This window comes from Populus euphratica, unplaced genomic scaffold, assembly GCF_000495115.2.
Source record: "Populus euphratica unplaced genomic scaffold, PopEup_1.0 scaffold14.1, whole genome shotgun sequence".
NCBI lineage: Eukaryota > Viridiplantae > Streptophyta > Magnoliopsida > Malpighiales > Salicaceae > Populus > Populus euphratica.
In genome coordinates this window covers 654,477-674,292 of record NW_011499876.1, presented here as the reverse complement: position 1 = coordinate 674,292, position 19,816 = coordinate 654,477, and the positions used below count along the sequence as shown (strand labels likewise).

The 19,816-nt window shown below is 32.9% G+C and overlaps 3 protein-coding genes across 6 annotated transcripts in view; all 3 read right to left on the bottom strand.

Moving 5' to 3' along the window:
• LOC105128389 (uncharacterized) overlaps positions 1-200 on the bottom strand; it is a 31,122-nt gene extending 30,922 nt beyond the window's left edge. The window contains exon 1 of the mRNA XM_011030028.1: positions 176-200. The gene's annotated coding sequence lies outside the window, so the exon portion shown is untranslated. The remainder of the gene's footprint in view (positions 1-175) is intronic.
• A 1,619-nt stretch (positions 201-1,819) lies between these two features.
• LOC105128388 (uncharacterized protein At5g49945) lies at positions 1,820-5,295 on the bottom strand. Its single transcript, XM_011030024.1, has 3 exons — positions 4,233-5,295; positions 2,415-2,618; positions 1,820-2,326 (listed from the first exon to the last, which is right to left on the bottom strand). Exons 1-3 carry the CDS (start codon positions 5,211-5,213, stop codon positions 2,096-2,098), a joined length of 1,416 nt encoding a protein of 471 aa, XP_011028326.1. The 5' UTR covers positions 5,214-5,295; the 3' UTR covers positions 1,820-2,095.
• A 4,294-nt stretch (positions 5,296-9,589) lies between these two features.
• LOC105128387 (RNA helicase family protein) overlaps positions 9,590-19,816 on the bottom strand; it is a 28,649-nt gene continuing 18,422 nt past the window's right edge. For 2 of the 4 annotated variants that reach the window (XM_011030020.1, XM_011030023.1), the window contains 10 exons: positions 19,246-19,329; positions 17,166-17,264; positions 16,911-17,051; positions 16,078-16,148; positions 15,119-15,188; positions 14,765-14,857; positions 12,655-12,867; positions 11,869-11,961; positions 10,906-11,028; positions 9,590-9,842 (listed from right to left, as the gene is read on the bottom strand). In XM_011030020.1, coding sequence (XP_011028322.1) covers positions 9,765-9,842; positions 10,906-11,028; positions 11,869-11,961; positions 12,655-12,867; positions 14,765-14,857; positions 15,119-15,188; positions 16,078-16,148; positions 16,911-17,051; positions 17,166-17,264; positions 19,246-19,329 — 1,065 coding nt within the window. In that variant the 3' untranslated portion in view covers positions 9,590-9,764. Of the gene's footprint in view, positions 9,843-10,905; positions 11,029-11,868; positions 11,962-12,626; positions 12,868-14,764; positions 14,858-15,118; positions 15,189-16,077; positions 16,149-16,910; positions 17,052-17,165; positions 17,265-19,245; positions 19,330-19,816 lie in introns of those variants that run through there. The other 2 variants (XM_011030021.1, XM_011030022.1) reach the window with 2 other exon arrangements.

Genomic DNA, 19,816 nt, shown 5'->3' with positions numbered 1-19,816 from the left:
CAGCTTCTTTCTTAAATCTCTTTCCTTGAAAACTTGCAAATTTTCAATTCCAAAGCTTCTTCTCTTCTCTCTCTCAGATGGCAGCCTTTTCATATTTTCAGCGACAAATCAATCTTCTCTCGACATATTTTCAGCCTTTTCAAAACATGGATTCAAGCTTTAAGCTACCCATCCCCTCTCTCTCTCTCTCTAGATTCTTTATTTTCAGCAACAATTTTTTTTTTTCTATGTTTATAGGTACGAGTGTAAAACTAAAACCCCACTACTGCTTATAATTTAAACACATAGGAGACTAATGGTAAAAAGAAAAGGTCTTGCCTTGCCCCTACAACCAGCTCAATGATGAACACCCAGTTCTTTTGGAATTATTTTTCACTGTCACGTTTCTAAACATGATATGATATATTATGTTATTGTGTTTTATTATTGTTTTTCTGAAGTGTAATAATTATTTTGTTATGTTTAGAAATACTAGCATTTAGTAAATATTGTGTTTTTAAAACACGGAAAAATATGTTATTTCACTGAAAAAATTTAAAATTATATTATTCTACTAAAATTTATAGAATTAAAAGGATTTTTTTTAATAAAAGGAGGAATAACTTTAATAAAAGAAAAAATAAATAAAAAGAATGAGTGCCAAAATCTTTCAAAATAAAATAACAACTTTGATTGGATAATGAAATTAAAAAAAAAAACCTTAACAAATGATATAGCAAAAAATAAAAAATAAAAAGAATAAGGATTAAAATAAAATATAAAATATATGAGAAATTATAATTGAATGACTAGATTAAAAATAAAAAACTTCTAGAAGAAAAAATAAATAAATAAAAAATTAGAATTCAAATTGAAAACAAAATAATTATGAACTTTACCTGAGAGAGGACAAAAAAAAAGAAATAAATGTCAGTAATAGTTTGACCATTATATATCATCACACACGTCACATTATATAAAAAAAACATAACTATGCATTTAAAAAGAAGATGAAAAGTTAGGTTAGACTATCAAGTGATGTCACACATAACGTCTAACGTCTGAATGGCGTGGATGTCTTCTCCTTACTGTACTACTAGTTTTTTTATTTAAAAATATTAAAAAAATTAATATCAAAATACTTATATAATTCAGATAATTACCTAAAAAAACCTACATAAAAGTATAAAAATATCCTAAAATACAAAACTTAATTTATCTTTTCTAAGATCAAAAACTAGCCGCACATGAATAATAAAAAATCAAAACAAAACCTTGTCCAACAAACTTTTTTTTCACAGGATAAACATGAAATTATCAAAACACCCCATATAACCCAAGTAATTGCCCAAGAAAAACTGTATAAAAATATAAAATTACCTTTAAATGCAAAACTTAATTTATCTTTTCTAATGCTAAACATAAATAATAAAAAACCAAAACAAAACCTTGCCAACAAAATTTTTTTTATAGAATAAATAAATATTAATCTTGATCATCAGCTTTGAAAAAAATATTTTAGAATATAATCAAATATTTTTTTCTTGAAAATATATTAAAATAATATTTTTATTTTTAAAAAATTTATATCAACACAACAATGTAAAAATATATGAAAAAAATAATTTAAAACAAAACAAAATTCAAATATTAACAAAACAAATTCAACATCAATACCAGACAGCCTTAAATTTTACTGACCTGAAAAATTAAAAAAAAAATATTTTTATTGTGAAAAAAATATAAAAAACCTGAACATCCAATCTTTTAATAACGGGATATTTCCACTGAAGGATGAACAGATAATTTTATAACGGGAATCCGCAGTACATTATATCTCTTATTATAGTGAAAAACTCTTGCACTATAAAGTTTTGGTTAATGTGATCGAAGAAAAAATTTTCATGTTTCCAAAATGTTTGCATTTCGGTACATCCAAAACCCTTAAAGATGGGTAGTGTTGTAGACTAGCTAAAATATAACTGGAACAACTAAAGTACACTGCGTGAGAGCACAAAGTCCAAAAACCTATGGAAGGCATGGAAACACAACTAAAATTATCGCAAGACTGGGAAGAATTAATAAGAGGTTTTGCTCACTGATGGAAATATGAGAGCTAGTGGCCACGGGTCATCTTTACTTTCGGCATTGCCTTCTTCATCTGACGAGCACGCTCCTTTTCTTCTTTCTTGCGAATTGCCTCTGCACTGAGCTTTGCTTCGGCCTCCTCTAACATCTTTTTCCTCTCTGCCTTCTTTTTCTGTAAAGCTTCTTGTCTTGCACCTTGAAGTTCCTTGTATGCCTCTTGGGCAGCTTTTGCTCTGGCTGCCTCTGTTTTCGAATGAGCCTGCAGTACAGCAGAGCAGAGTCTTACGACTATCTAAATTTATAGAAAGTTAAATTAGATTATAGAAGACAATCAAAATCCAACTCACCTGTGAACTCAGCTTGTAGCGCCCAACTAGATCAATGTAATAGGGTACCAAAGCCACCAGCCGGGTCATGTCAGCCATGTTTTTGGCATCAGGAAGAGCAAATTTGAACAATAGCATCTTCTTGTGTGTGCCAGGGAGTTGATCAGAGACATGCATTGAGATGAAGCCCTTGCCATGTTTCTCAAATGATTTCTCGCCAAAAACCTGCACGTTTTAAATAGCAAGGAAATAATTTAATGAACATAACCGAGCATCACACTAATAATTTAATTAAGGTCAGACATTCAAGGACAAATTTCACATATAAGGAAATCAGACATAATACAAACATTCCAAGAAACAGATTAATGAAATGAGCATGGTATATTCTATAAACTGGGGGAATAAATCTAACAATACATGCAATCATTTTTACTCCGTGTGTGTGTGTGTGTGTGTGTGTGTGTGTGTGTGTGTGTGTGTGTGTGAGAGAGAGAGAGAGAGAGTATCCACACCAATCCAAGTCCAGCAATATAACTTAAAATTGGGGAAAAGGATAAGGTTACACAACTATCATAAGAAAGATTGAGAGTATGTTTGAAGAATAATCATTTTAATGTTCCTAGAAGTGTTTAAAGTAAATCACAATGACACCCATCCATATCAATCTAATCTCATTGCTATTATTAGGGGGGAAGAAAGACTTCGCTGTATTAGAATACAATGATAAACTCCTCAGTCCTTCCCCAAACATCTAATAAAAATCCCTAATTCCACCACACAACCTAGTGGGACCTCACGTTGAAGCTGGACATATTTCGTAAGGAGCAATTTTTTCCATGAGCAAGAACAAGAAAAATTATGAGGGAAATTAATGTATTTTTATTTGGAAACATGTGAAAAATTGAGAAGTACAAATTGCCACTGTTTCCTCATGAGGAAAATGCAACCAAACAGGCACCTGAAGGCCATGATTTAAAATAGCAGTTTTGGTCACTGACATGGGTGTAGCATAATAGATAATGTCATCAGCTGGTATTCCTATTGCGTCTTAGTTTGTAGAAGCCAATGCTCCTTGGACATGTGGTTTGGTGTTGTAACTCCAGGCACTCAACGAAGGTTCACGCTCTCATAGCAAGCACCAAACCAAGTTCCAGAAAACAATAGTTTTCAGTGCATTTGTATTCTAATTATGCTAATGACATCACTAAGACAATGTTTTCTTGCGCAGCCCAGCCACGCTTTTCAATTTTTTTGCTTCAATTTAGTTCTTTCTGGTGTTTTTTTTTTTTTTTTCATTTTGATGTGCTGATGTTAAAAATAAAATTTAAATAAAAAAATTTATTTTAATGTATTTTCAAAAGAAAAACACTTTAAAAAACAACTTATGCCAAAATGACAAACACTAACTAAAATTTATGAAGGTTATGGTACCCAATAGCATAGAATAGTTAAAAGGCAACGAGAAAAAGAAAACCTAAAAAACAGCACTTTGGTCTTCCTCTTTAAGGAAACAATTACAAAAGAATGCAGTAAATGAAAAATAGCCTCTGTAACTAGAACCTCATACCCAAAACTGAATCAAGCTAATTCTTTCAAGACAACCAAACTCCCTGTTTCTAACCTGATCATTCACAGCTTAAACATACAAACTTTCAAAACACAAGCCATAGTGTTCTTTTATCAAAAACTAAAACTCACATCAACAACATCAATAAACACATTCACAATATTAATAATAATAGTAATAAAAAAAACAACGCAAGTAATTTGTTCATTACCACAATGCTCAAAAATCATATCAAACCAACAAAAACAAAAAATCACACACAATCGAACCTGCTCAAGCACGGCCTCAGTGATCAAATCCCCAGCAACTTCCTTAGACTCAGAAACAACAGCCAACTCCTCGGCCACCCATTTCCTCCCATTAGGCGGCTGCACAACACTCCCAGCAAACCTCTGCAAATCCCTCAATTCCTTCTGCATTGCTTTCGCCATCTTCTTCCTCGCCAACGCAAAAACCACATGATCCATCGCATCATCATTCATATAAACCTCAATACTAATCTCATCCTTACATGGGACCACCATATTATATATCCTGGACAACAAATCATGCCTACTCTTCAACTCCATTGTCGCCAACAACCCTTGACAATACCTCCGCCCACTCGCATAGAATTTAAACACATTCTGCCCTTCTTTCAACAATAAAGGGGAATCATCGCCTTCTCCCACACCTAAAAGACTAAAATTCTTCTCAAAAATCGAATCTTTTGTCGCAAATTTCGCCGCCCAAGATAACGCCAAGTTCTCATTCTCTCTTTTACCAGTGAAGTAATTTATCACAAACATAATCAAGAAACTCACACACGCAATCTCCACCAAGTAGGACTGCTTCTTTTTCGAAACGGTAGCGGGTTTTGGATCCGGCGTTTGGACGGTGGCATCTGGAGTGGCAGACTCTGTAATTACCACGGATTCGATGTGGGGTTGATGAGAAGGGAGTCCTTCGAATTCGTCTTCGTCCCAGAACTCGAAGTTGGTAGTTGAAGGTGGGGGAGAGAGTTTGGAGGGTTTCGGATCCGGTTCTTTAGGATCCGGAGTTGGAGTTGAGATGGGCGGTGACTCGGACAGAGTTAAAGGGATGTCGGGTAGTTTGAAAGCGTTGGGATCTATTGTTTCCTCGACGACGTCGTCTTCTTCTTCAGCTTCGAATCCTTCGAAGTGGGAATCCGCGAGGACATGGTAATAGAGAGAGAGGAGGAGGAGAAGTAAGAGAGGGAGGAAGTAGAGATGGGAAATGGGTCGGGTCATGGTGGTGGGTTATTCGGGTTTTTCAATTTTAGAGAGAGGTGAGAGGTGGAGACGGGCGCTAGGACACTGTCATTGCTGATGGAGAGGCTGGGAATAAATTTAGATCAAAATTTGGTAAGTCACCCAATTATACAAATAGTTTTGTTTTAGTCACCAAAGACATTCTTATCTCAATTGAATCCCTAAGGACACTACTAAGAAAACCATTTTCTTTTTTTCATTTTCAGTTTATTTTCTTTTTCTTTTCTTTTCAGTGAAAAATTCAAAAATATGTTCATTTATTGAAAGAGGATGAATTTTTCTATAAAAAGATAAAAAAACACATCAAGATTAAGACTATTTTTCATAAAAAATCAAAATCTTAATTTGTAATGGTCATTTCATATATTTTTTATTCATGATAATCTCATTATAAAATATTTTTTATATTTTTTATATTAAAAATCATCAAGGAAAAATCATATTGTTTACTTAAAAAATCTTTATAATATATTTATAATAAAAATTAAATTTATAAAAGTATAAAAATATAAAAACACTTGACCCTTGCTAACAAAATGCTTGTATATAAAAGAATTATATTTTTTTTTCATTTAGAAAATATTAAGAATTAAAAAAAATTAAAAACCTTTAAAATATGTTTTGCAAACTTAATATAGATTTGAAAAACCGGAAAATTAATAGATAAATAAATATTATATTTGAACATTAAGTTTTAGATCTTTTTATAACTTTGGATTTTTTTTTTTAAAAAAAAAAAAGAGTATAGTCACTTAGTCATTCAACAATTCTCTATCCATTAAGAATTCTCTAAAACTTTAGTTTGGGCAGTAAAAGATGAGATAAGACTCAATTTGTCCATGTGCCATTATAAAAACCAAGAAAAATTATATATCTAAGGAAAAATAAATAAAAAAATATTATGGATTTTGATGGGTTAATAATTTTTTCCCCCCGAGTTCTCCCCTGCGGACAAATGAACTTGCTATGATATGATTGGAGTTCATGTTATTTTCCACGATTATACTTTGATCATAATAGTCTATGTAAAAATATAATTATTTATCTTTAATTGTTAATTGATGAGTAAAGTAGCTGTGGTTCTTTCAAACTTTAACCTATGAAAAATAAAATTAATGAGAAGAATTTTGATATAGATTATTAATGATTTTCATGTATATATGATGGTTTTTAATTGAAATACATATAAAAAATTAGCATTTTTATATATTATATGGAAAATGACAAAGTCTTTATCTTAACAAATAGCATTAAAGAGTTTTTTTAATTGTTATTAGAGATTCTTGTTAACCAATCACAAGTATATGAATTGTATGACGCGGTCTCGTAGTATAAAGTCATTGTATTTGGTTTTCAATCTAGTAAATAAAAGTTTCTTGATTTTAGTATGACCCATAACTATGTTAAGCAAAATAATTTTTAAGAGCTAATTTTCCACATTATAATCTAGATGTCATGCATGTTACAAAAATATATTTGAAAATATCTTAACACGATGATTGACGTTAAAAGGAAGATAAAAGACATGCTAACCACTTAACCTATTATTTAGGTTGTGTTTTGGAACGAGGTTGAGATAATATTTTCTAAAATATTAAATTTTGTTTTGCTTGAAATTATTAGTTTATATATGTTTTTTTACCGTTTTGATATGTTGATGTTAAAAATAATTTTAAAAAATAAAAAAATTATTTTGATGCATTCCTAAATAAAAAACATTTTAAAAAATAACTACTTGCACATTGTCAAACACTCTTAATTGAAGAGAAAATAAAAAACACTTTAAAAAATAACTACTTGTACATTGTCAAACACTCTTAATTGAAGAGGCATATTTGACTCTAGTAAGTTTTTGCATTTAAGATTTTCTTTTAAATTTTATCTTTCAATATTAAATTGGTTGAGAATTGATTTTTTTAATTGAATTGATTTTCATTGTTTCGGGTTAGAAAAATTAACCTAGATTTAATTTTGTTGTAGCAAAACAACATTTAGCATGTGTTTAGATTATTTTTTTTTAATTTCACTCGTAAAAGCACAATGCTAATGCTACATTTCCTTAAAACAAAAAAATTGTAAAGCTTGGCTTCATTGGCTTATTCATATATTGTTTTTTCTTGTTTTAATCATTTGGTTTTAGGGCAATTTGGTCTTTTAATTAATATTAATAATATTTTAAAAAAATTATTTCATCATTCAATATTAGTTTAATTGAAAAATAAACATCAAATATTATTTTTATTCCACTTTGTATAGGATTATTATGATTTTAAAATTAAAGAAATAGCACGCCATTAGATTGATATCGAAAAAATATCATGTCTTTGTCTATTTTTTTTAATTTATTCAAATAAAAAAAAATTTAAAAATAAAATTATTAAACTTTGTGAAGTTAATGACTAGATTTACAAGTTTAGAACAGTAACTCTGGTTGCCGCAACTCACAGATTTGATGTCATATTTTTGTAAAATAATTAAGTATAATTTTGATCATCTACCTTTAATCATATTATTTTAAAAGTATTTTTTTAAAAAAATTAAGTTATTTAACTTAAAAAAATCCATGCACTTGTTTGTAGGTATGACAGTTAGTTTGTAGGTATGATGGTTGGCTCAGTTCGTGAGTTTATCAAATTTGATTTTTGATAAAAAATAAATTATATATATTATTTTATTTTATCTTTCAATAATATATATATATATATATATTATGTTTATGGAGAAATTTTAGTCTCAGTTGTTACATAACGCAAACCACTGAAGTAGTATGGTTGTTAAGGTAATGTTTGGGACAGATAAAACGAAAGTAGGTTTGGTTAGCTAGAAGAAATTGCCAAAACGAGGGAAAAAGAGTGTGTAAAAGTAACCTTTTGAGATGTAGAAGGGAGTAAATTCAATCAAGCAAGAATTGCAGTGGTCCATATGGAGCACAACACATCTTCCGATTTTGGCTTTTTACACAATAATTGCTTCTGCACGTACCAACCCCGCTTTTGCCACAATTGCTGCCATGCCAATACAGCTACCTCAACTATCCCCTAGTATTTTCTTTGGCCCCCTTCTCTTTGCCCTTTCCTTTTCTGTCTGTAATTTCTTTCGTGTGCCGAAGTTTTCTTGTACAGAAAGTCTCGACAAGCACTAGAGGATAACTTCAATAGAAAGTTATTATTTAGGGTTTTAAGAATGATTTTATACTCCCATCTTTTTTATAATTGAGACTTAGATATATTTTTTTAGATTAACGTGGGTGTCCGGGCCAACTATATTTTTTTAGACTTAGGTATATTAATTTTACAGGTTCTCGTCAACAAGCTTTACTAGAACATGTGCTACGTGAAGCTCTCGCTTGTTTTTATAGAACCACCATATATTCGTTAATTTCTAAGGTACTTGGACGTAAGATTATTCACCTGCATTGTTACTCGTGCTGGCAACGTGTACGTGTGTGTGTGAAAATGGCGTCTAATGGTTCCATCTTTCATGTTAAAAACCCCCATGTCATAATCTCCTCCAGGAGATCTAAGATAAGAGTTCAACTCCGTCATCTGTGAAATAGATGCAACTGGCTTCAAAGCAACCGTTGAGATATTCTGAAACGGGCATTGAAATAGATGAATTCATAGGCACCCAACAGTATTCATATGCCGCCGCCGCCGCCGCCGCTCCATCATGTACAACTGAGAAACTAGCAGTATAATAACTTCCCTTATGACCCCTTTCCCCGTAAAAATGCCCACTACGCACACAAGAAACTAACAAGAGTTCTCCCATTGATTCTACAAGATATTTCTGAACATGATCTAATGTCCCACCAGGAGGCTGTGCAATCTGTGTGGCTCTAGAAGGACCCCCCAGCTACAGCTACATTATCAAGGTCACAACGAACTACCAGTCCACGGCAATCCACCGCATAAAATTGATTCTTATAGCGAGCGATGTCTTCATAAACCAAGGAGGGAACTTCAACGTTAGTCCGTCTCTTGCACCCAATCTAGCAAAGGCCAGCTTGCGATATCTTCCGTTTATGGCCATGACAATACAATCTTGATCGTCAGAAGTTGAGATGAAGGGCGAAAACTACGCGGTTGTAGAGCAACTAAGAGAAAATCTCTAATTTTATAAATTAAGTTTGAATCCAACAATCATAAACTAGACATTCCACTAAAAATCCCCACGTAGAAACATGATGCCTAACTAAACTTACCTACCAATAAAATTCATTTACCATTAGGATTCGTGAATAATAATGCTAATCATGTTAAAAATTCTAATCTAGGAAAAAAATTCAAATTCATAAATAAAAACACATTTATTAATTTTAATACTTTTAATGGGGTGAGTTTTTTATTTCCGTGTGTTCGTATCTTGTTTTTTTATTATGTTTAGTTTCTTTTTTTTAAAAAAATAAATAAAATTGAATCTACATGTTTTACATGCCAAAATTTGATCTATATAAAATAAAGCAGCACATTTTTTATTCAAATATCAAATGATTTATAGTACGACAGCTAGCTAATGATGCTCACGAATTCATGTTTGGGGTTTGTCTTCATCTAACAACAGCTGAATCATGGATTTGACGACCTCGTTATCCACAAGAGTTGCATTCTGCCAGACAACAGTTATTCATGATCAGATGGAGATACATGGTAGCCGTACAGAAAAGAGTTAAAAGACTCGGCAGTTTGTCAAGACAAGAGTGATTGCAGCGTGCATGGAAGCGAGTGAGGGAACAAAGCAGCTTACTAACAAGATTACATATAGAACGATAGCATGCAGATGTCACAAGTAAGACTAAAGGCTTGGCATTCCATATTCTGAGGAAATAATTGCTATATTCTGGTGAAGCATGGGGATATTATGATCAATTGACTTCTATTGTTCCAAAAATATACTTTGTATTTCTCCTTTCTTCTAATATTCTTTGACTTTTCTTCCTTTCTTTCTATATTTTTTGGTGCTTCACGTATCTCCTCCTAGTATACTTGGTACTCACTAGGTTGTACCACCCTCGCAGCATTTTGATGAACTTCTGTTTTTCTGTGCTTCTGTAAAAATACTGGCCCGCTAATCTACAATGGCTAAAGAACATTGGTTACTGACTTCCAGCCTAGCTCTCTCCAGCTAGGCAGCCAAAAGGATGATGAACTACTATTATGCATGTGTTACTGCAATTGATAGGATACATACAACAATTATTTCAAGGAAAAAGCTGGCAGTTCCTGAGAAGCAACCAACAAGTATGATTTTTTAGTTTCCTAAACTTAATACTTCGAGTTTTCAGTAACCAAGCAATCCTGAGCGTTTCTTCAGATGGAAGACGTTGTTATAAAAGCTTTCTAGTAACTGATCTCAAATATATTATCCCCAAAGCAAAATCATCTTGCTAATAATAGTGCACAAAACCAGTTTATGAGCAGGATAGCTCCACTGAGACAAACCATTCAACAACTGTGGGCAGGATGCATGTTCGCCACCCAGAAACAAAAGCAATGCATTGCATGTATGTCACAGGCCTCACACTCATTAAGCAATCCCTCAATGCCCATAAGATGAAGAGAATTAACACGTTTAGCATATGGGAGTCCATTTACCAAGTCAAGCACCATCAGCATTCTAAAATATGCCATTTGGAGATTATATGACAAGCTTAACAATGCATGAAAGATACCTCTGGCTTTCGAATCAGCTCCTTCAATAGAGCATGAAGTGTTGACCGGAGTTCTTTAAATAAGACAGCATACTGGGCTGAAGCTGTCAGCTTTAGCCATCCATCTATAGTGAGAAGACCAGTCTAAAATTACAGAAAACAAAGGCCAATCAAGAAGGAAGAATATCAAAAGCAAATAAGCCATCATATGTAGCTTAAGGCACCACCAAATATCATGCTATTTCATTTATCTGGACCAAGAAAGAAATAGTTTTACATGATATCCAATGCCTAATGGTTTTTTAAGGGTTGTATTAGCATTTGCATCAGGATCATCTGTGACAGCTAATATGCAAACAACAATTATAACTTACATCACAAACATTATATTTAAGGAAATAACACAATTGTCTTTCTTCTTTCTTTCAAAATTACTGTAAAAATCACTCATTTCTGCTGTGTACTTTCACTAGTCTACAGTCTCAACAGTGTGAAATGTCTATATGCATAGTTATTTCAGTTTTATGAAGCAGCTGCAACTGTTACGTAACACAGGTGCCAGCTAGCAACACGGTGACATGACAGAAACCATGATTTAAACCATGCCAAAAAATGAATAACAATCACAAAATCAATACGTGAAAGAGCAAGAGAAAATAGTGCCTCTCATTATTGAGCATGATCAGATGATATTACATGAACAGACCAACAAAAATCATTAAATACTGTTTATACTTGGTAGAAAGACAATTTAATCCAATCAGTCCAACAGTTTAGTATATACAAGATAATAATCTTCTGCCATGCATGTAACTGAAGAAAATAGGAGAAGCATATAACAGGGGGAAACCATAAGATACACTCAACTCAGTTGCACCTAAATTGCTAATGCACACATCTTGATGGGTTAGGTGCAGCTATTTAAACACTGATTAATGCATCTACAACAAATCTAAATTATTTGTGTACTGACAGAGAACAGACCTGGTGTTGAATGTTAATTGCGCCACCAAAGAGCAAGATAGAGAAGGGAGATATAATAGTAGTATCTCGCAGAAATACTTTGTTGGTCTCAACCTGAAAAACGAAAAATTCCAACTTATTCTAAGCCTAATTTATGTAAATCATCCAGCTTCTATTTCACAATTGCTGAAAACATGGTTTTTTTAATAATACAACAGCTCAAGATACAGATAACCTGATATTTGCAGAAGCAAACTAACTGACATCCCAATGCCCCGCTGAAAACTACATCCTGCCACTGCTTTGTCAAGTAACAGAACTATCTAGTTTCAAAAAAGTTTGAACTACTATTCTTGAAGGAGAGTTTGTTATTTGTTAAATCCCAACATGTCTTATATCCTATGAATAATGGAAAATCAACTAAATAGCCATATAGAGTATCAATGTCTGGTACAACGGATTTGATCTCACATCCAATACCTTACAATGAATTTATTTGATGACTGCCAAAAACCACAGGATGGTTATTTTTGCAGCAACTGGTAGGGAAACTATTCAACAACCTTATTTCAAACCTATTAACAGTCCATCTCATTTTCTACGTACATATTGGCTCATCTACCAAAGCAGTGGAGAAGCTTAGATGCTAGGTTGAAAAGAACAGCAGCAAAAACAAGTGAAGTAGATATTCACAAAAGTGAAATATTGTAAGGGTATGACCACACACCTCTATTCAGAAATAATCAAAAGAGAAATACTGGTATCAAAGTAAAATATACCAAGCTTCAGGGTCAAGGGTTTGAAAACCTTTTCAAGGAACACAAGAAATGGGTGTGGAAATGCTTTCACATTACAGTTGACCGAAGAAGGGTGTATGTGAACCTCTCTTCTTCCATCGTACCATATTGGATGACCCTTTTTTCCTGGCCTGCTGGACTGTTTTAGGCCATTGAGAGTTGCTGCAGTAATTCCGTGTTCGGTTGCAGCAACATTGGGGTATAAACCTGCACATAAAATTGCCTGCCAAAATGTCTTGAGAATTTATCTAAAACCATAACAAATACAGCAAAATTTAAAATGATCTTTGATGTTATTTTGAGCTCTAATTAGGTTTTGCAAAATGAAGAAATCACACAAATAATGTAAGCAACAGGAAAAAAAATGATGTTTCCTTGAATTCCATCATAATAAGAACTTTAAGCAGCTGCCTAGAAAGATACAGAAAAACTGAATCTAGAACTCCTGGAATAAGCACTAAAGTTCACCAAGAAAAAATGCATGTAATGCAAAAGATTTCAATCATTATATCCCTTCTGCCATAGACTTGGATATAAAATCATGCTTTTGCATTATAATAATATCGAAGCAAAATACAATATTATATTTCCAGGAACATCTATAGGAAACAACAAATACATAAATATGTATCTGTATATGTTAAAGAAATAGAAGCATAATCATTCAAATAACAAAACAAAAACGAAACATCATGTTTTACTTGACTCTTGCTCGTCTAAATTTAGTCAGTTTATGTCTGTGCCAAAGCTAATTGAAGCATCTCGAGCTCCACTCATTCAAATTTTACTTGGCTTAAGATTTGGACAAATTTACTATTGCTAAAAGTTGATTTATGACCTAAACTAGGCTTATTATCAAATTATAGACAATGTATAAAAAGATTAAAATACATAATATGAACCTAAAAAATATCATCTAACACATTTGTCTTGCCTTGGATAAATTAAACAAGATTGATAACAAAAAAACAGTTATTCTATATATAAAAAACCCTGAGCCTGTTTGGTTGGCACCCTCTAAAGTAATTTTTTTAAGAAAAATTAAGCCACAAGGTGTTTTAATTGAGATCCTCGAAGTTAAATTCCATAAAAAAAAATCCAGTTGCATTTCATGTGAAAATCATGTGATTCATCACTACAATTCTGAAATCACATCTGTTTCTTGAGAAAAACACAAATTTACAATCAGCAAAAAATTGACAGGCAAAAAACATCAAATCTAAATTTTGTAAATAATGTTCTTATTGAAAGAAATATTTAGAACTAGAGAGAACATCCAACATGTTTAGGTATTTCGAGTTTTTAATGTTTTTTTATGGTTTTGTAAATAAACATGGGACACCTGCATATTATTTAACAGTTTTTATGGATAAGACGTAAACAAGGGGGTCCGAATCAAGACATCCCATAGTTCAAGTATTGAAATCCAATAAAATCAGTTTAAGGGTGTTGATCAAAACAGCTTATAGTTTTGGGGGTCATTTGAAGGACTAGCCATATAGAAACTCTCCTTATTCAAGCCTTAATTAATACATTAACTGAAATTTGTTTATTAAATGCAAGCTTGTTCACAGGTTGTTTGTATTCTAGTCAGGTTTCTGTGCCACTTGAGCTTAAGTCATCAAGTTTAATGAACAACCTTGAGCGAGCCCACATCAACCTAAGCTACGAGTAGATCAGCACATTTGCACCTATGATAATGACATAGTTCTGATGGTTTTAAGAACACAAACAACAAGAAAAACTTAGGCAGCTGATTTGAACATTATTGTTCCACTACCAATTTATAAGATAGAGCACCTCAAGTGGCACTTTTGAAGCTTTCTGATGCCAATAATCAAATACCATGTCATGGTGTGAAGGAATCCCAAATGGTAAGGACTGTACTGTTGATAATTTCTCCATAATGCGAAGAAAATGTTAAAGGGAAATATATGATAAAATCAAAACATTATATGTGACATCAGCATTCACAAAACCTTGTCCTCTGGTATGACCTGAGGCAACACATTAGTGGAAAGTATGATGTGTTATGGAAAAAAAAAATGCAGAAACAATTAATTACCCAGTAAAATGGAAAACATGAAAGGAGATAAAAGGAAAAATAATATTAGTACTACCTTCACAAGTGAGGAATGATGTGAATACATGTTGAATGGTTGTGATTTTTCAGACAGCCAACTATCAAGATTCTCTTTCTTCATTCTCCCAGCCTATGCCAAGAAACCAAAGTGTTGCGAGCCTTTTTAACATGAAGCTTGAAAAAACAGCATTACTCTAGGACATAAAAGTTAGTCCCTCAATTTCAATTTTTCTCTATTATGATCCCTCAATCTTTTTTTTTCTTTTTCTTTTTTACTAATCAGTGTGAAGCTTGTGTGGGTTCTTCATCAGAATCAATTTATTAAAGGTTATTACTGAAGCACAACAGAAAAGAATAGAAATCATGCATGTATCAACTGAACATAACTTACCTGATAACTCTTTGGAATACTGATAAGCCCAATGTCTGCTAGCAGTGTTCCAAACTGTGTCCTCATGTCCCTGACATTCAGCAACATATAATAAACTCTCATAAGTTGCTGATTTTTTGAGGATAGTAAATATTCATATGACTAATGTCTGCTTATTCTTTGATAGTGTTCTGTAACATCCAAGTTGTTGCAGGAATATGCTCCTGGATACCAACACCAACGCATTTTGCAGCAGCTTTTTTATGATAAAACATGTTGTTCCATCCCCTATCTTGGTCTGCTAATTTTCTTGTCATCTTCTTTTCTCCATCCAATTTCATGTGGAAAATCAAAGTACCCTAAGTTTAAAATTCTCAATTAACTAACTATTTATTTGCTTCAAGTGGAGTTATTTCCAAATATTTGTCATTATGAGGGTAGAGTAGCATATGCCATCTAGGTGGGATTTTGTGCATTTCAACAAAGGATTTGAAAATTTCAGGACTCAATCTCCAACAAATGAATAGAATCATGTTTTTCTTTTTTCCTTAGTATTCCACTTTAAATGTCATTACAAGGCTTGTCTTAAACATTAAGAGGACCAGAAGGGGAACTTTGGTTTTGATATGTTGCAGTTTCCCCATCCAAATGATGTCTGATTGTCCTCGCTGTACGTTTGCTCATCTTTACCACTAAAATATTTTTTTTCTTGATTCAAAAAATAAAATTGTCGGATCTCGATGAAGAATGAATATCAGTTAATTTATAAAGTTTATCAAGATGCATATTCAAATTTTAAATAAGAGAAAAGGATCCATGACACAAAGCAAGATCCCACAAGGAACCATTCACCAGATGAGAAGAGGGGAGTTGAGATTATCTTGCTTGTCACACTACGTAAATGTAAAGGGCATAAAATACTCATATTGGCATTCGAAATATATATGAAATATAAAAGACCAAAAGAGGAAAAAATAAACCTTATCATGTGCATAACTGAACTGCTCAAAAAATAAGTAGCACAAAATTGCTGTGCAGCTTTAAATCCCCTCTGCAAGTGTGAACTTTAAAATGTTAGTAGATAAAGTATTTACTTTGACACTCTACACATCTTATAAAAGAATTATCGATGAATCATCACCATGAATTATATTTTAACACAGGCCAAGAAAATCAGCAGTATTATCTCATCAAGTGATGATGTTGACTAGCTAAACACATGACAATACAAATACCGCTATCCGTATCCTCTGGGGATGCATTATTTTGCTACCAGACTTAGACTACTATAGTAGTCTGTTCGACCAAAACAAAAGCTTTTCTATTTTCCAAATTAATGTACTGCACATGCATCAGATAATTACATGCAAAGAACAACTCAGTAAATGATAACAGCATGGAAATACTGTTAAATTACCAATTTTCCAGACTATTTAATGAATGAGAATTTCCATCCATGTCCAGGCAGGGTTTTTTAAAATATCATATCAAGGCACTTTTAAGCATCACAGGTCATTCTTTAGTTGAGAAAAAATCCAATTCAAAGCCCAAATTTATTACACATATGTGCCACATAAAAGTCCCAAAACCCAAGGAATAGGTTGCTGGAAAAACTGAAAATCACATGGTTTTAATGATTTCTTATATAAACCCCTAGCTTTCTTCAAACCAACGTAAGTCAGTTCCATTATGCAATGCTTAAAACACATTTCGAAGCACAAAACAACCATTTGATTGCACACCTACACCAGATGTCAATTACTATTAATGTAGAGGACAACTGCTTAATAAGGTAAAGCAAACCATGACTAACCTCGCTCAAAATCTTCTCCCATTTTTTGTATGCAACCATCATTAAGAGGTGGTCAGAAAGCCTGTCATTATAATTTGAATCATTTGAGCCATCTATCTTGTCAGCTAACAGTGCAAGCTTTGCCCTTTCAACATTTTGCTTCTGGAAGTTATAAAATTACAATTGCCAAATTAGAAAAGATGTCCAAAATGCAACTCTTTTGCTTTTATAGCAGTACGAAGCAGTAAAATCTTGTTGCTGCATTAGAACACAGACCTCATCTTTTGGGTACACAAAAGGTGACTTGTAACTCAGGAATGCAGAAATTGACAGAATAGGTGACAAGCAACCAAATATTGCACCATAAAGCAGCATCTGCAGTTAGAGAAAACAGTTTAAGAGTACTCTAAAGAATCTGACTGGGAAAAGAGTTAAAACATCAGGAACAATATGTTCTCTAACATCCCTTTCTATGTGTTAGAGAATAATATAAATCATATCCTGAGACCTCACCTAACAGTTTAAGCTATTAGGTTGAGTTGGTTCTTAGACATGGCATCTGAGCCTAAATGACCAAGTGGTATCAAGTTCGAATATCATCATCCCCGTTTATTTAATAAAAATTAAGTACAAGGTAATATGGGCTTGTGCAAGTTTCAAGCCCAAAAGGCTTTTACTTGAAGGAATGTGTTAGAGAATAATATAAATCATGTCCTGGGATCTCACCTAATAGCTTAAGCTATTAGGTTGAGTTTGTTCTTTGACACTGTGCACTAAAAAATATAAATAGCATGGGGTAAAATATAATCCAACTAACTAGTACTAGCCTACACCAGCAAAAAAAAAAAAACAAAAAAAAAATTGTTTAAGAATGTTACACTAGAAGAGGCCTCAAGGACAAGCTGCAAAGTTACAAGCATAAACCAAGATAAAGAGCTTATTGAAATCAGATATCCATTGGAATCATAATACAAATACAGGTAGCAAACTGAACCAAAGAATTTACAAACACAAAGATCCACTATTGAATTGATACTGACAGTTGCATATCAATACACTAAACATGACATCCATTTTAAGACATAGGAAATACACATACATACCAAAAATTTTAGGTCATAAAGGCTTTGTCAAAGCCACTGAAGAAATTCAAAAATACTTCCATGAAATAGCAGTCCTCACAACTTTATATCTTCATTTTGAGTGGCACTTTGGTCTGATATCAAAATATCTAATGGATATTATACTTGAGTGGTTTTATAAATTAAGGCATATTTTGTGTGAAAATATCAGTTTCAGGATAGGCATTTATGCTATGAGTTTTGTGCACTTCTATGATTAGATCAAAAGAATAATTTTAAATTCCTCCCAATAGATGTTATTTGGCAGTTTTGAGGTAGTTTATTGTCTGGAATTCCCAGGTCTATCTTGGAAAGGAAACAGTTCAAAGGCTGTAACTTCTTATCTTTCATCATCCAATCTAAAAGGTTTGGCTTATGACTAAAAGCATGTTTTCATCTCTCTTTCCCCCGGCTGCACCTTCTATTCTACTCGTCTTCAAAAATCAGCCCTGACATTAAGACATTCAACCTCATGCCTCAACAGATCATATTTGCTTATATTAAGCCTGCACTCTCTTGCTACTTCAAATCAATATATCCCCAAGTAATAGATAAAATGCTCCACAACAAAACAAGTTCTTGAAAAAAGGATCGTGGGTGTAAAAATGTCAACCAAAATAATATCTATTAAAAATGAGTTCAGGATAAGAAATGACAAATAAGAGGAGAAATAAATGGCAGTAACAACTGAAAGGCTAGGGGGCAAACATTAACCAGTATAATACACGTATGCATCATAAATCTTATTAGCACATTCATTAGGTTTTTTTTCTTTTTGGGGAGTTGGGTGGTTGGTTTGCATTCCATGAAACTCCCTTTAAAAATTGTACAAGTTCAAGAGTGGTTCTAAAAAAAATTCAAACTTGGGGGGTGGGGTAGCACCCCCTGAGTTGTTCTCTGGTAACCATTTCTGTTTCAAAAATGGCTGCTGCTACCTAAGTTGAAAAAGTTTGTAATAATACAAAATCTGAAGATGAGAACTTCTCATAGACAAGCAGACACTTTCAGGCAAAAGAACCTAACACAATAGACCAAATAAGAACTACAAAAAAGAACAGAGGCGCCTACAACTTCCTGACACTGTTGAACTAAGCTGTGCCTAACCAAAACAGATGATGACTCTAGGATTCAGTCCTCAGTCCTGGGTGCTTTGTCAATTTCCTCCTTTCCTTTTTTTTTTTCTTTGTTGGGGGTGGGGGGGAATATAAGAGGTATAAAAAGTTTTTGATGAACACCTTTCCAATAAGTACATCGACAGGAAGTTTTGCCAAATGATGTCCAAGAGGTGTCAATTGTTCATCCCCTTCTAAAGCTCCAACCTGAGAATGGCAAGGTAATTGAAGTAAATTACAAGCATTACAACACGTAGCTAGTTATTCTTTTGCAAAAGGAAAATACTTGCAATAAGCATAACTTCCATTGAATATTTAATACCAAGAGAAAAAGTTCCAATCAATTCAAATTAAGAGAACAGCACCATATCATAGAAGAAGAATCTCATTTCACCTAGGGTCACAAAAATCCCAGTCATGACAGATCCACAATAAATTTCATTAACAAAATAGTAAAACCTTTAAGAGCTAGAAATTCCTACTAGGTTAAAGGAAAAATTCAAAGCCGATAACTAGCATCTACATCTACTTATACAGATTAACATTGAATGCTTTCACTAGGAAGGATCCTAAACAAATAAAAAAATTTCACAAAAAGGGAAACCAGAACCAAATAAGAATTTGAGGCATATCCTAAGAATTCCAAGTGTAGATGTAAAAAGAACAACAAATATGTTGGTAAACAAGCTTTACA

What these genes read in the sequence shown, in the direction of transcription:
- LOC105128388 (XM_011030024.1), bottom strand. Translation starts at nt 5,213, where the DNA reads ATGACCCGACCCATTTCCCATCTCTACTTCCTCCCTCTCTTACTTCTC. An exon ending in CTGAGGCCGTGCTTGAGCAG is followed by an intron (nt 2,619 to 4,232) that starts GTTCGATTGTGT and finishes TAAAACGTGCAG; the next exon opens with GTTTTTGGCGAGAAATCATT. An exon ending in GCTACAAGCTGAGTTCACAG is followed by an intron (nt 2,327 to 2,414) that starts GTGAGTTGGATT and finishes GCTGTACTGCAG; the next exon opens with GCTCATTCGAAAACAGAGGC.